At 37.3% G+C, this 16,819-nt stretch overlaps 2 protein-coding genes across 4 annotated transcripts; both read left to right on the plus strand.

The window, feature by feature from the left end:
- The first annotated feature begins 1,742 nt into the window (after nucleotides 1-1,742).
- si:ch211-67e16.3 (uncharacterized) lies at nucleotides 1,743-6,689 on the plus strand. 2 transcript variants are annotated; one of them, XM_060876732.1, is made up of 7 exons: nucleotides 1,743-1,761; nucleotides 1,916-2,013; nucleotides 2,821-3,132; nucleotides 3,728-3,903; nucleotides 4,066-4,110; nucleotides 4,989-5,009; nucleotides 5,302-6,689. In XM_060876732.1, the coding sequence occupies exons 2-7, from the start codon at nucleotides 1,962-1,964 to the stop codon at nucleotides 5,431-5,433; spliced, it is 738 nt and encodes a 245-aa protein (XP_060732715.1). In that variant the 5' UTR covers nucleotides 1,743-1,761; nucleotides 1,916-1,961; the 3' UTR covers nucleotides 5,434-6,689. The 2 variants fall into 2 exon arrangements, with proteins under 2 accessions (XP_060732715.1, XP_060732716.1); XM_060876733.1 differs by lacking the exon at nucleotides 1,743-1,761 and having other exon boundaries at nucleotides 1,897-2,013; nucleotides 5,305-6,689.
- A 4,218-nt stretch (nucleotides 6,690-10,907) lies between these two features.
- si:ch211-67e16.4 (histone acetyltransferase p300) lies at nucleotides 10,908-16,600 on the plus strand. Of its 2 annotated transcripts, XM_060876740.1 has the most exons (6): nucleotides 10,908-12,313; nucleotides 12,701-13,075; nucleotides 14,649-14,696; nucleotides 14,824-14,923; nucleotides 15,013-15,190; nucleotides 15,550-15,682. In XM_060876740.1, exons 1-5 carry the CDS (start codon nucleotides 11,239-11,241, stop codon nucleotides 15,161-15,163), a joined length of 1,749 nt encoding a protein of 582 aa, XP_060732723.1. In that variant the 5' UTR covers nucleotides 10,908-11,238; the 3' UTR covers nucleotides 15,164-15,190; nucleotides 15,550-15,682. The 2 variants fall into 2 exon arrangements, with proteins under 2 accessions (XP_060732723.1, XP_060732722.1); XM_060876739.1 differs by lacking the exons at nucleotides 14,649-14,696; nucleotides 14,824-14,923; nucleotides 15,013-15,190 and having other exon boundaries at nucleotides 10,910-12,313; nucleotides 15,550-16,600.
- The last annotated feature ends 219 nt before the right edge of the window (nucleotides 16,601-16,819 follow it).

Raw genomic sequence — 16,819 nt, forward strand, 5'->3', positions numbered from 1 at the left:
TTGTACCTTTCATCTGAAAAACAGGATGTACTAGCATATATGAGGTCTTAGATTACAGAAAACCACTGCACATTTAACAAAATATGTGGTGGACAATATTTTTCAGTCCTATATACACTTGTTTGAACCATGAACATCCTGACCACAATTGGGACACTACAAAAGAAATTCACATGTCAATATCCAACCACAGCAATTTAGGTTTCTATGTTAAAAAGTAAATTAGTTGTTGAACACAAATCACACTGTCAACATGCCATTTAATCATGAATTAACCAGTAAGAAGTGAAACTGCTATAACTAAAGGACAGAAATTTCACCTCGTACAAAATAATACACAATGAAACATTGTGGACTTAATATCAAAGAAATGCATCCCAATTTCTGCAACGGACACAATATTTTTATTACAATCCAAAAGCTGTAAAATATATGAGAGGACTGTATGTCTTGGCACTAATAATGTCTCATATTCAATATACAGTACATACTGTCCTTCAAATCTGTATTGTTATTTATCAGGGCCTAAATAACAGTTCGATCCTCACAATCATCTACAAACAAACAGGATTCGATATATACTGTAATCATTTTCCCCCAAAAGTACACCAACTATCATAAAACAGGTAGAATAAATAAGTACACTCTATAATTCAGTAACTACATTTAGCAAACATGAATTAAAGATTTTATGGTTAATGAGTTAAAGACCATTTTAGAGACACCCATTTTAGCTCTGCTGTACCCAGTGCATGTTCTACTGTACTATTTCGTCCTTAGTCTAACTGTTCCACTGGGCGATAGATATTATAGCCATGGCCTGTAGACTGGCTGGACAGTTGGTCCCTTTAATGATGTGCCACTCTAGACACTCTATTATTACTCAGATTGGTAATTAAAGGTGACATAAAAGAAGCACCTTACTAGACAATAAAATGTTTTTAATTCCATAGGGGTAGGGATTTGATTATGGGTAGATGTGCTCTGTGGTTCTCAAAACAAATAAGCTACAGTATACTAAAATAACATATCAAAATAGTACCCTACCAATGGATCTATTACTATTTTAAGTATACCATTTGGTTAGGCTATGTTATGGTAGGGTTTGGGGTTGTTCCCTGGTAAGTAAACAGGTTATTTTTTTAATTACGCCATATTTTTCCCAGATGTGAAACATCTAGTCAACTGTTATACCAGTGATATCTTCCAACTTTAAAATAATTTCATATTTTCTGTTTGGTTCTGCCCTGCCTTGTCTAGTTTTGCCACAGCGGAAATCTTCTACCCCTACTCATCGTATTTAAACTATTTTGACCAAAAACTTTAATTTATCTGTTTGTTAAATGTTTTTCTCACTCTAAATCCATCTTACACCAATAATCTAACAAGTTATAAATATCCATTTAATCAATTAAAAAACAATAAGATAAATCCAAAAAGCACAAGAAAATCTGATGTCTAATACAAACCTGTCCCTAACACTTACCAACTCATATAATGAATAATGAACTGTTTAGTTGTGTTGAGAGCTATACTTTGAGACTATGCAGATCAGTGTGGCCCAATAACTCAACCTAAAAAACCTTTCACTTGGTAGAATATGAAAAGTGTGGGTGCTTGTAAGGAAACCTTCTGTTTGTGTGTTTCAAACCTTTTTCAAGAAACACCCACTCACCTGATCAGCTTCGAGGCAGAATAGGGAAAATGAAATGGAAATTGTAATTAAACACATGAGATCCTCAGAACGCTATAAATATACTGGTAAATATAATCCATGTAGACTAAACTAGCATCCATTAAGTTCATTTTGACAATTGTTATCTACTTACAAGGCACTATAATGTAGTTGACATCTTGTTTTGAAATCTTGCTAGTCATTTCCTGTTTTTTTTTTTCCACCTTACAAAATACACAGTGAGGGTGGAAAGCTGTAAAGCATCCTCATCACACAGTGGGTTGACATGTCTGACAGAGCTTTTACTCTTCTCATCCTTTCTCTGGCACTTCAAAATGGTAAGTAACTCAAATATTATATTTATTTCTTTCTCTTTAATCTGCTCTATTAGCTTATGTTAATACAAAACACTCAATTAAACTATATGTAAAACTCTACATTATGAGCAGCAGCTAATCAAAACTTTAACATTTATTATGTTATTATTTTTCAAAAGAGAGTGAAATCCTGCTGAGAGTAAAACATTTCAGTAACATTTGTTCATACATAGATTTATGTGTTTATATCTTGTTGTATATTTTGTGTTTGTAGCCTTGATCATGTTTAAATTTTCATGAGCACATTTAAAAGATCACTAAAAGCCTAATTAGCCCTGCGATGGGTTGGCACTCCGTCCAGGGTGTATCCTGCCTTGATGCCCAATGATGCCTGAGATAGGCACAGGCTCCCCGTGACCCGAGGTAGTTCGGATAAGCGGTAGAAGATGAATGAATGAATGAATAAAAGCCTAATTACATTTTCATCCTTATTTCCATTTCTTATTTCTAATTTATTTCCATTTCTAATATAATTTCTAATGGCTAACATTTTAGTCGTAGCACTGATTCATGACAGGGATGTGATTAAGCCTAGTGGTTAAGGTGTTAGACTACTTATCAGAAGGCCATGAGATTGAATCCCAGGTCCACCAAGCTGTCACTGAGTTGTATAAATAAAATGCAAGTCAATAGAATAAGGGTGTCTTCTAAATGACATTGTCCCAACCCAGTTATTTTTAGCAATACTACTGTAGGATAATAGAGAAATGTGTAGATGAGCTAATTTAAGTTATCTAATTTATCTCTCCTTTTTTTTTTTTTTTTAAGTATGTACTGGATTTGAGGTGTGGACATTATTGCAGAACAATTTCAATGATAACAACACAGTCAATATCATATGCCAACATAATGCATTGGAAGACTGGACTATACATGCCGATGTGTTAATTAACGACCAGAAGGTGTGCGTCAACGACCAAAACAACACAGCATGTGAAGGGATAAAACAAGGAAACCAGTTCAATTTCACACTGAGAATGACTGCTGAGCAAAAAGGACTTCCGTGTCATTGCATGGTTTATAGAACTTCCCCACTCCCCATCCAGCTGAGAAAGGGAGAAAAAATTAGGTTGGTCCCAGGTGAGAAATATGAGCTATGTTTGGGAAATAAACTGTCAGTTGCTAAAGGAAACATATTTTAATGTGTGATGCCATCTATATCTCAAATCACAGATATTACCATGCTTTAGCTTGCTTCTATAGTAACAACCCGTTCATTGATTTGATTTGATTTTTATATATTACATGCTGTACATATGTTTACATATATAATCTATATATACTTGTTTGACAGACATATTCTTACAAGTTAAAATATACACGAATAACCATTAACACATAATCATTAGTAGGGCTCCCAAATGGTGCAACAGAACCATTAGAACCACTAGCCAATGGAGGGCATCTATGAACTCATGTATGCAGAACAGTGTAAACAGCATGTCATTTGGTCAAGAGGAATAAAGCACCTCAGGATGTGTTTAAAAAACACAATCGTTAAAGCCTGTCACTGATTTTTTTAATAGCAGCACACCTTGTTTTGTAGTATTTCTTATTTATAAATTGCACACAAGTTTATGGAAGTTTTACTCATTGTATCCTTGAATTATTTTAATGTCTAATAAGGTTTATAGAAGCCAAGAGATTAAAATGTCCTTTGTATTATGTTTTGAAGGATGTGATTGTCCCCCATTGATACCTACTAACCATCAAACAATCAAGGACATGGAAATGGGCAATGATTACAGTCAATCTGCTGTAACTGGATATCTCATCTGGCTTCTGCTTGGAACTGCACTTCTGCTGTGTTTCTACAGTCTGATTATAACTGTTGTTTATATCAAACTAAGGGTAAGACATTAGTCTGATTTATTCTGATGAGTAAATTATTTGCTCCTGTGAGCTTTTATTGGTCCCTGAACTGCTTGCTAACCAAGGATAATTTGTACATATACGTTTATGTGATTTACAAAACAAACAGGCTGACTATATCCCTCTTGTCCTTTTCTGTAGATCAGGATTTCAAAAGAACTTCAAATAACCTATGTTCCAATGCAGGTAAGAAACGTATACATGCTTTAGAGGAAATGCCTCTGTTCTTCAGAATACTTACGTTTCCACTCTATGCTAAGGTGGTGTTTTCATTCATTCATTCATTTTCTACCGCTTATCTGAACTTCTCGGGTCACAGGGAGCCTGTGCCTATCTCAGGCGAGGTGGTGTTTTCAACTGGAAAAAAATTCTTGATGGTGTATGCAGTATTTTAGATTTTATAATTTTATTTAATTATTGAATTTGATTGTTAATATTAATTAAGTGTTAAATCATTTTGAATAACAGTAGCACTGACAGACATTCTGTTGGTTCACATGTTTAAATTAATGCACTCATTCTAATACATTATTGTTTGTATAGTAACAGGAACCTGTATGGTGAAAGTGGCACATAATCAATTAATAATAAATTGATTTAAAACAAAGAAAATTGATTTTTCAACAAAGAAAATCCTATACATATTAATATGGTAAAGGTTTCTGTTTATGTGGAAATGTTTATTTAATATTCATGGCAAGAGTCTTCAGTCTTCCCTAACAGAGAGAAACATGCATATTTATTAAGACCCTAAAAATAAAAAAGTGTTATACAGATATGAGTAATTTGTTCATTTGGATTAAAAACCATTGTGACCTACTGTATATTTTGTTGATCAGTCTTCTCTTTAGATCATGTGATCACATGAGCGATCACATGTGGAGAGACATACACGATTTAACTTTAATTGTTGTAGACTTTATAACTCATTGATGTCCAGTTAGCCCCAAGCTCTTAATGTGACATGGCAAAATATACAAAAAAGTGCCATTACGCCAGCATTAACTTGGTGTAAGAATTATAGTGACATACATAATGTGCTTTTGTATTGTCTTTATCTGCAGAAAAAGTGTGTTAAACCCAAGGTAAGAGACACACTTTCATACATTCTTTTTCTGTGTAATTACATTGCTAAGGGGTAAGCAGTCCTCTTCCTGGAGTGCCTAAGAATGAGAATGTTTTATGTGTTCAGTTCTACATACAGTCCTTCTTAAACACACAGGAGAGGAAACGTTAGTAGCAAATCCTTCAAAAGAAGTACCCATTTAGAGGAAGACCTTTTCTAAGAAGTGTGTGATATTTGAAGTAAATGCAACTGTTATTATCTCCTTGAGTACAAATGTTGAGTACTACTCATAACCTGTTAACCTATTTCAGAAGAAAGTGAAAGGACACGTATCAGACAAGAACGAAGAATACATGTACATGCGTGAGGTGCATCAACAAGTACAACCCATCAGAGACGTTAACCACAACTCTCGCCTGAATCCTGTGGGCTCTACTGTCTGATCCGTACAATGACTTGGATTTTTAACACAGAAATGAAGCTGTAGTAGACATAGTATTCACCTGAATAAGGAAAAGAACAGCACAGTGTAATCCATATGTTTAAGACATTGCTGCACTATTTGTATAGCAGTAAAGGCAAAGGTTAAATCTATCAAATAATTAACATAACATATTAAAATATGGTATCATCCTTATTCTAGCCAAATAGCACATTTTTCAAACATATTCTTGCTGTACCTTATGCTTGTACCTTCACTATCTTGATTCTAGGCTGATATTGTTTATACAACAATGCTATATATTACATTTGGACATTTCTCATAGACGTTCAGTATAAAAAGCATTGAGAGTGTCACTGTAATGACTGTAGATTTAGATCCCTAATGAGCCAGGAGATTTGAGAGGAACCAGACTGATATACTGTAAGAACCCAGAGAAATCATTACTCTTTTACAAGTTATACTATTAAGTCAAACAGTACCCAGTGTTATGGAATGATGTTCAGCATGAGCATTTTCTCTCAGGATGAACACAGAACAGTTTCTATAATCACAACAGCTGTTGATATCTATTCTGTTTTTAAAAGACAAGATGTAGTTAATCACATCAGTAATTTGACTGAATTATTCAGTAATTGTGCCAAAAGTAGCATAAATGAATGTATGCTGTGCAATAATCGTAGCAATGAGTGCATTTATCTGTTATAACTTTGGCTTGTTAATCTTTCAAACTGCTATATTTAACTAATTACTATATGGACACCTGGCCACCACACATACAGTATATGTGCTTATAGAGTGTGAAGTCTTGAATGTCTTTGTATGCTGTAGCATAACAGTTTCCCTTCACGGGAACTAAGAAGCCCAAATCTGTTCTAAGACGTAAATGTTCCTGCGCTCAAAGTGAGGTCCTGGAAGACATGGTTTGCCAAGTGTGGAAGAACATCTGTGAAATGGAATCCAGACCCATTCAACCCAACTGAACACCTTCAGGATGAACCGGATCCTTGATTCCCCCTGGCCTTCTATCCTAACATCAGCACATGACCTCACTAATGATCTTTTGGATGAAAGCCACGCTCCAAGATCTAGTAGAAAGCCTTCCCAGTAGAGTGAAACTTCTTACAACAGCAAAGACTAAATGTATTAGGGGATGTCCCTCAAGCGCATAGACGCATGGCGGTCAGGTGTCCACAAATGGTATAGCTGATGTAGTTGGCATTTCTGTAATTAAATTCAACTGTTTCTTCTTTACAACTTAAGAAATGTGTGAATTCCTTCCAATCTCCATTGTGAAATTGTCTCAAATTGAAACTTTTTTCTTTACACTTTAGTTTAAAATACCTGATTCACTTTGTTCACACAAAACCCCTTTCAATGCCTGTCTTCAAATATTGACGCCTCTTTTTTAAATGCAAACAATAGTATTTGATGGTCTGAGAAATCGGGTATGCTATAAATTTCTAGTACACAAATCGTTATGCCTGATAGCTACTGCTGTAAACAGAAAATGTTGACTAATTGAGTAAGCATGTTTTCTCAACCACATCCTTTTCAATAATCTCTCAGCAGACAAATCTGTATATCTCAGCACTTTAAATAGTGCATCCAGTCTCATCACTGTTCATTGCTCTAGCCAGCCTTTTAACATGAATTAAGCATAAAAGGAGATGTTCTTTGTTAGACATAAATTAGTCTGTTACACAGATATACAGTATGTGATGAAGTATTAAAAAATCAGATTTCTCATATAGATAAATTCTGTGTAAACTGCACCCGAGGGTTTTCTTATATTCCTTTCAGTATGATTTTTCAACTATGTGCAAAGGGGTTTTTAAAGACAAAACCAAGCAGGATCAACCAGGGACACAAAAAATGTTGGAATTTTGGAAAAAGTGCTGGAATTTTAAGCAGCAAACATATGAAACAACTGATATCACATTGTTTGAAAGATACCTTCTTTCATACAACCTAAACGACATACAAACCTAAATGCTACTAAAAACACTGAATTTTTACATTTTAAAAGACTTCCACAGCTGGTTATTGTTTCTAGCTGTTTATAAAAGGAAGGCGAGAAACAATGGTCTAGTTGAACCATGTTTTGACAGGAAACACTCTGTGGTAGGGTTCTATGTAGAAACTTTAAGGATTCCACCAGAGATGTGTGATGTAGATTCATGGGTGCCTCATGTAAACTTTTGAACTTTTAGAGTGTACGTTTTTACTGAATTCATCTCTATCTACATTGTGTTGTTAAACAGTTCGAGGCATGCAAAGCAAGAAACATGTTTACAGGTAAATTTGGATGAAAAAAAAATGGAAACTGGCACTGGAAAAGAAACTGGAGCTGTAACTTTCATTATTGGCTAATGGACTGGTTTGGGCTGGAAGAACCCAGTTATCTTTTTGATGCAAAAAGCAGACTCTGAGTACAGGCATAAAACAATTGTTCAAATTAACCCACATAACAGATATTGTGATTGGCATTACATTTAGATATGATTGTAGTAGGAGTCATTTGAGTTGACATTTAAGTTGGGATGTGAGGAGAAAATAAAGCAGGCTCATGAAAGTAGCTTGCAGCTGCATACTTTTATCAGATTTGCTCATCACATCCAGAAACAATGGAATGAATAATCTACAGTAAATTCTACCCACATCTGCACCACTTATGGTGAAATGAACATTTGCCAAAATGCATAATGTGAGCTCAATAAGACAAGACCTCATTCTATAATGTAAAACTATAATGAAACTATAAAACTATAATGTAAATTCTATCTTTGCTTACTTAATGTACTGTTTGACTTTGGTGATAAACAAAGAATATTACATCATGATTAGAATAATTCCTATAGAAAATTTACATGTAAACTTTACTGGTCTTCTGGCATTTCTATGACTGCATGTTAATGGCATTTAACAATAATAATAATAATAATAATAATAATAAGAATAATAATAATAAGGGGGGCACGGTGGCTTAGTGGTTAGCACGTTCGCCTCACACCTCCAGGGTCGGGGTTCGATTCCCACCTCCGCCTTGTGTGTGTGGAGTTTGCATGTTCTCCCCGTGCCTCGGGGGTTTCCTCCGGGTACTCCGGTTTCCTCCCCCGGTCCAAAGACATGCAAGGTAGGTTGATTGGCATCTCTGGAAAATTGTCCGTAGTGTGTGATTGCGTGAGTGAATGAGAGTGTGTGTGTGCCCTGCGATGGGTTGGCACTCCATCCAGGGTGTATCCTGCCTTGATGCCCAATGATGCCTGAGATAGGCACAGGCTCCCCGTGACCCGAGGTAGTTCGGATAAGCGGTAGAAGATGAGTGAGTGAGTGAGAGAGTGCAGGGAATAGAGGGCCTTTTCAGACATAAATTGTGATTGGAGAGGGTTTACTGCCACCTACTGGCTATTAGATGTATCACTTTATTACTCAAACAAGATGTAGAAGCAGATAAAAATAGATAAAATAGTCCAAAGCATCATTTTGAATGTTTTGGACACATTCATTCATTCATCTTCTACCGCTTATCCGAACTACCTCGGGTCACGGGGAGCCTGCATGCATGCTTTGGACCAGGGGAGGAAACCGGAGTACCCGGAGGAAACCCCCGAGGCATGGGGAGAACATGCAAACTCCACACACACAAGGCGGAGACGGGAATCGAACCCCGACCCTGGAGGTGTTCAAGAAAATCTTTTTTGAACTTTAGATATTTACTAAACGTTTGGTGAATTATTTTTTTGTTGTTTCTGTGTGGAGTCCCACAAATTTCCCTCAGTTTTCCCATTTAAAAAGTAAAACCTTTGTAAAAATGTAGAATCTGGTGGAATGCAAAGAGTATATATCCTTTATTTTAATTAGAATATCTGTTTTAATGTTCTTTACTGATTTTGTTTTTAAACCAGTAGATACTTTTCTCTGTAGGGTTAAGCCACTGGATTTTGCAAGCCACTGCAAATAGCAAAAACTATTTTGTTCATTTACATTTAGTTTGAAGTCTTTATTAATAAATACATTAATACTGGTTCATTAGAACACACATTAATTTAACCATGAGGCTAAAATCTGTTGGGAGGAAATATAGCACATGGAATTTTTTATTTTTTAAAAAGGAAAAAAATAAGTGCTACTTTAATGTCATACGTGTTCATGTCTTCTCTTAAACTGTAGTAATACAATTTTGAAAAATAGGAAAGTGTTTGTTTAGTAAAGTTTGAAGGCTTTAAGCTTCACCCACTCATTGCAATGGCATTTATCCCTGAGAAGCTTACAGTACTGTATATACTGATAGCCACCTACAAAAGTATTGAAACTGCAAGGTTTTAAGATCAAAAGATAATAGATTTATAAGATAAAATACGACAGATCAAAATGTCAGCTTTTATTTCTGATCTTTATGTCTAGATGTGTTAAAAAGTTTGGAAAATGACATCTTTTGTTTTAACTCTCCATGTTTTTAATTGATCAAAATGTCAAAGTTTCAAAGGTTCATAATCTCTTATTGTCCTGTTTGATTGACTACACAGTTAATAGCACTGAATGTTTAACTCCTGATTTGATCTGTAATTACTCCAATAAAACTTCAATTTTAATATAATTCATCTTACAGACTTTATTCCTGATTAGCAGTAAACACCCTAATATCATACAGAAATATATCTTCGGATAATATTAACTAAAGATAGCATTCAGACAATAATAAAATCGTGTTTCAAGAATTCTGACATGGTTTACATCAGGAATTTATTCCTTTTTTTTGGAGGGGTCGGATTTTACATACAGTGCTGTTATTTACAGTAGAACAGGTTTACTGGTGTTTCTCACGTCACCACTAGAGGTCGCTAAAGTGTAGAACAGGTTTACTGGTGTTTCTCATGTCACCACTAGAGGTCGCTAATGCAAATGTACACAAAAGCACTAAAATCACGAGAAAAATAAATTCATAACGGTTATCTGGATCCCGACTGCACTTTTTGATTACATTTACAGCATTTAGTAGACACTCTTATCCAGAGTGACACATTTTTTTCAGTTTATACACCTGAACAATTGAGGGCCTTGCTCAACTTGGTGGAGCTGGGATTCGAATCAATGACCTTCCGATCAGTAGTTGAACACCCTAACCATTGAGCTACCACATCCGACCTGCTTCACCTTTTAAATTTCATGTCGTGTATTAACATACTAAACATATTAAACTACATATAAATGCATGTACTGTAAGTTTTAGACCACAATAACTTATCAGCGTGGTGCCCTCGTGACAGATGAACCAACGATACACGCACTGACCTATAGGTGGCAGTGCAACACTTTTTGCAGCAAATAGCTGCGTATCAGCGTAAAAGGGAAGCGGAAATCTAGTCTGAGTATACGTCCAGTCTCATTTGGGATCACGTGCCCTATGTAGGTGCACTCTGTAATTTCGAAAATAAGGCTTTTACTCTTAGAATAGTGCACTTGTTTATTAAATTGGACGCGGTTTGGGATACGGCCCTAGGTAGCGTTAGACCTTTGTTTTGTTTTCTTACGATGTTAGACAATAGGTGGTTTGCTGTACAGTGAGTCATTTACTACTTATTGTTATTTTAAAGTGTCTATTGTTGTGTGAACAATAAATAAGACGTAAAGAAAGGATTAGATAAAGTATCCTGTTTTTGGTAATAAATAGCGGTTAGCTAATGTTGCTAACAAGCCGTTATGTCGAGCTGAAGCTAGCTACCGTTAGCTAGCTAGCTAACATCCGACTGTTGTTACCGCTGATGATGAACTAAAACTACACGCCAGTCGAACCGTGTCGACAATGGACGTGAATTTGACCATTTCTCTGATGAGGGGTCAGATGGGGGTGGTGATTGAGAAGGCCGTGAACACGGCGGTGGAGACGGTGTTGGGGGAGATGATCCGGGTGATGAGCCTGAAGTTCGAGCAGCTCCGGAGGGAAATGACGGCCAAAGAGAAGGAGAACGAGGACATCAGGAAGATGTTAGAGTCCACTCGGTGTCAGATGAAGATCCTGAGACAGAAATATGTTCATTCACTAAACAGTAAAGATGACCGACATGCTTTTGCAACACACAGACAAACACTGGGTCAGATGAACACAGCTGGTCCATTGGACACGACCAGGCAACTGGACCCGACCAGACACACAGCTGGTCAACTGGACACGACCAGACACACAGCTGGTCCACTGGACACGACCAGACACACAGCTGGTCCACTGGACACACCCAGGCAACTGGACACGACCAGACACCCTGCTGGTCAACTGGACACACCCAGGCAACTGGACACGACCAGACACCCAGCTGGTCAACTGGACACGCCCAGGCAACTGGACACGTCCAGACATCCACCTGGTCCGCTGGACACGTCCAGACACCCACCTGGTCTGCTGGACACGACCAGACACCCAGCTGGTCTGCTGGACACGACCAGACACCCAGCTGGTCCGCTGGACACGACCAGACACACAGCTGGCCCGCTGGACCCATCCAGACACCCACCTGGTCCGCTGGACACGACCAGACACACAGCTGGTCCGCTGGACCCATCCAGACACACAGCTGGTCCGCTGGATACAGCCGGTCAACTGGACCCGACCAGACACACAGCCGGATCACTGGACACGAACAGAGCTCATCAGATTACAGCAGATCATGGGGTGCTACCCAGAAGACGCACCTCAAACACTGGCTCACCCTGTACTGAACCTCTCACACTTGCTCTCAAACCCCAAAACTCCGACACGACTCCTGCAGCTCTGCCTGTGTCAAAAACTCATAAAGTGATCCATGAAGCAGTCCCTACTGAGAGCTGCCAAAATGCTGAAATTTACAATGAGGAGGTGCCAGGAATAAAAGTACATCTAAAAGGTAAAGGAAATGAAACGTGTATCATTAATTGTATAATAATCAGTAGGGATCTATTGGTGCTGTTTGCTGATATTAATAAGATACTGAATAAAAAGCCTTTTAGTGTCTGAGCAAATTTAGGAAGCAGTTTTTGTGTCTATGACCTGAACTCTATTATTCAACATCACACACATTTAGAATGTTAAATATGCTGGTGGATAAAATTGTGACTGTGAGCTGTGGGTCCATTTGATGCTGCAAAATTCATATATTTTGTGTTATGTTGCATTAGGAAGTCATAGAGTTTACAAGCAGTAGGTACCTTTATGACACAAAAACTGTTAATGTGTTACATTTACTGAGTAAAATAAAATGTGAAGAATTGTAATAGCTATTTTTCATTTTCAGTGGAGAACTCCAGCATCACCATACTAGAGAGCATCAATCCTCTTTGGGGTCAAACACCTCAAACATCCACAGAAACTGAACCCAGAGAGATAGCGGACCCGAACATTCAGCCTGTGGTTCGTACAAACGAGGCACTGAACTCTGCTGTGGCAGACTGCAGAGAACCTGTTTTACAGATCAAAGAGGAGGAAGCTGAGGTAGAAATCAAGGTGAAGGAGGAACAAGCGGAGCCATCCACTTCTGAGCTTCCCAGAATTGAGCTGCATCAGCATTTGTCTGGAGCAGGAATGACCATAGAGCTGCCAGTGACTCAACAGTGTATCCAGATACCTTCAGTCACTGAACCGGCCTTCCTGGGTGTGGATCCAAGCACATGTGAGTTGGAATTGATTGTTCTATCATTTCCCATCTAATCAGTAAATCAAATTAAAACCTACTTTGGTTTGGCTTTGTCTGCTGTTAAGATAGTGAGTCTAATCAAAATAATGTTTTTAACTTCTGCTATTTACGATTTATCATAGTTATGGTTTTCATTTTGTAGTGTGTCAACTGTGTGAACTGTTTCCATAAAACCAAAGGATATAGTGCTGATCATCAGTACAATTATCTTTAACTTCACAGGGTTTAGACAGACTGACAGATTACAGGCTTTTCACATTTCTTACCATTTTCTCTTTGCTTCTCTCTCTCTCTCTCTCTCACACTCTCTCTCTCTCTCTCACTCACACACACACACACACACACACACACACACATTCTTTCAAATAAATCTGTTCAAGTAAAAAAAAGTTTGAGAAGATTAAATCTTAAATTTAGTTTAAAATACAGATTTTTAGGTCCTATTCATTACAAAATAGAATCAGGTCACTTTTTAGCCACTGTGTATCAATCTGTTTTTTTTTTTTTAAACTTTCCTGGCCATAAACTTCAGAATATTAAAGGCGCTATACGTCTCTGTGAGCACTTAGGGTCTCCCAGAGCCTTCTTCATGTTATGGACATGTTATTTGACAAGATGTTGGAAACATTCCTTTGAGATTCTGGTCCTTGATTATATAATTGATTGATATTAATGGTCCCAAAATGTGCCAAGAAAATATACTCCACACCATTATATACCACCTCCACCAGCCTGGACTGTTGACACAAGGCAGATTGGGCTCATGGATTCATTCTCCAAATTCTGACTATTATCTGTATGCCTCAGTAGAAGGTAAAGATTCATCAGACCTGGCTACATTTTTTCTGTCTTCACTTATACAGTTTCCAGCTTGTGCCCATTACAGCCTCAGGTTTCTGTTCTTAGTGGACAGAATTCGAACCTGATGTGGTCTTCTGCTCATATAGCACATCTGCCTCATGGTTAAACGTGTTGTGCATTCTGAGGTGCTCCACTGCTCACCACAATCGTGAGTGGTTTCTGAGTTACTGAGGCATTTATGTGAGCTTGAAACAGTAGTCATTCTCCTATAATTTCTCTCATCAGCAAGGTGTTTTCATCCACAGAACTGCAGCTTACTGGCTATTTTGGCTGCTTTGTATGAAAAAAACAAGAGAAAATTTCCATAATAATAAAACCGGCTCTTCTGGTACAATAAATTATGCCACGGTCAAAATCACTGAGATCATATTTTCGTCCCATTGTAATGTATACTGTGAGCATTACCTGAAGCTGCTGGATAATTACTTAAATGAGGTATATAGGTGGCTCCTAATAAAGTGTCTAATGAGTGTATGTACATGTTTGCAGACAGACGTCAGGAGAAAGGTGTTGGGTGGGTTGTCTGAGGTCAGATGACCTCTGTCTGTAACTGCGTTTATTGACAAAAAGTATGAGGTTCTCTTGCAAAAAAAGTATGGCTTGTGAGATTATGTCCTTAAACTATAAATGTGATGTAAATCCTTCATCTATAAATGAGTACTGACTTGAAGACTCTTACTGGTTTGAGGTCCCCGTGTAAACGTGCCATTTATGGAGCTCAGGATCAGAAAAAAAGGTGAGTGTCTTTGCAGTCAATCTTATTTTTACAGTGTTTCAAAAAATATATATATAGTATGTTAAAAAATAAAAAATATGCCTAACATGAGTTGTAAATAACATTTTCTTTACCTGGATATTTGTAGACAAGCAAATCAGCAAAGCAGAGAAGTGCAAGAAATACAGAGAGAAAGTCAATGCTGATCCTGCAAAGAAGAAGGCCATGCTGGAGGCAAGACGGCGAAGGTTCACCATTTCTTCATTTGTTTAATCAGATGTTCTGGATTACCTCTTTTTACAAATTCTCAGGATTTAAAATGTGAGCTTTTTTTTAGGTACCAGGAAAGAAAAGCCAGTGGAGATATCAAGTCCAGTAAACAACTCCCCATGGATAAGAGAATAAAGCTGCAGCAGAGATGGGCGGCATCAAAGCAACGGCAAAGAAGAAAAGCAAAAATTCAAAATGGATCACTGTTTAGCTCTTAAAACACTTAAGTTAATGATCGGTTAATGGTAATGATTTGTATATTGTCATTATGTATATAGTTATTCATATTTTTACGTCATTCTAACTGTATATTTAACTTGAACTGAATCTCATTAAGAACTAAAAATATATTTTAACAATGTGAAATTGATAAATTCATTTTGGTTCTGTTCAAAATAAATCCATGATGTCTGAACATTTAGTGTATCTATCTGTTTTTTGGTCTTTTTATACAGACATATATATATATATAAAGGTATTTAACACAGGTTTATTTATAAATTTACATCAATCACACTACATTATGGAGTGAGAATAGTGATAGTCTTTTATGTTTGTAAAGAAACCTGCTTACACATTGCTGTTTTTTTCAATCTGCTTTCAGATTCTGAGTCCCAGTTAGCTGTGGCAGATACACAAAGGCTTATGCATCCGTTCTGTAAAGACCTGATGCTGTATGAGGATTACAAGCGCAAACGTATAGAAGTGCGTAAACGCAGCGAGACCCGACGGCGAGAGCTTGAGCGGACGCTGCCACAGGCTCTTCTGGCTGATCTGGTGAAGGAACGCAGGGAAAAGACCCGGCTCCGGGTGGCCCGCTGGAGAGCCAAGCGCAAGCTGCAGGCCTGCCTGATGGCACAAGCTGCACAATTTAATAGCACACAGGCTATCTACACTCAGCGCAATGGCAGGAGGAGAGAAGGACCTGCCCCACAGCATGGGGGCATTGGTTTTGGCACAGCTCAGTCTGATACTGGTGTGTACACCATGCCGCTGCAGATGGGCACCAGTCCTCTACTGGCAGCACAAAGACTTGGAATGGCTGAGGGTCAAACACAGCCTGGAGCCTCTGTGTTTGTGCAGCAGAGAACTTCAGCAGCTGGATCTGAAACCTACCAGTGAAATTGGTTTGGCAGAACCATATAGAGAGAACACACATTTCTGATCTGTACTTTTTATAGTGTATATATTTATAGTTATAATCATGATTTGTCACCTTAAAAAGGTAACAAGGTAAAACTTGCTTAATGGATACTTTCTTGACAAAAGTCAATTCTTTCTGTTCTTAAACTTATATTTTGATGATGCTTGAAAGGAATATGTACACAGGGTGTCTCAATCTCAAACAATGTGTTCACAAGAGTTCATTGAACTGCTACATGATGAAAGCTTCAGGCATCACATGAATCATATGTTTCCAGCGAAACAATATCCGAATTCTGATTGATATGAAAGATATGGCAGGAAGGACAAACGTTAAAGGACTGGATCATGTGGCTTTGAAAACTACATTTATTGACCAGTTTCTGCCAGTGAATGGGACATATTATAATTATTTCTCTTGATGTCCATTTATCTGGTTTTCCAATTGTAATCCATGTCACTGTTTTCACCAATGTCTCATTATTCCTTACAATTAAACAGTTTTTTTTCAATGTGTTTTAGGGATTCATATTTAAAAACTTCTAAATAGGCATGGAAAATTCAAATGTTTGTTTCCAAATATGTACTGGGGTGAAATTATTTGAAATGTGGTTTGAAAATCCATTACTTCGTTTGTTTTTTTTATTCTTATTTTTTTTGACATTTCTAACTTCTAGGACTGACCACTTATGTTGTACAGTATACACTCATTGTTTGCTTTATTATTAACA

This window comes from Tachysurus vachellii, chromosome 8, assembly GCF_030014155.1.
Source record: "Tachysurus vachellii isolate PV-2020 chromosome 8, HZAU_Pvac_v1, whole genome shotgun sequence".
In the NCBI taxonomy this organism is placed as follows: Eukaryota; Metazoa; Chordata; class Actinopteri; order Siluriformes; family Bagridae; genus Tachysurus; species Tachysurus vachellii.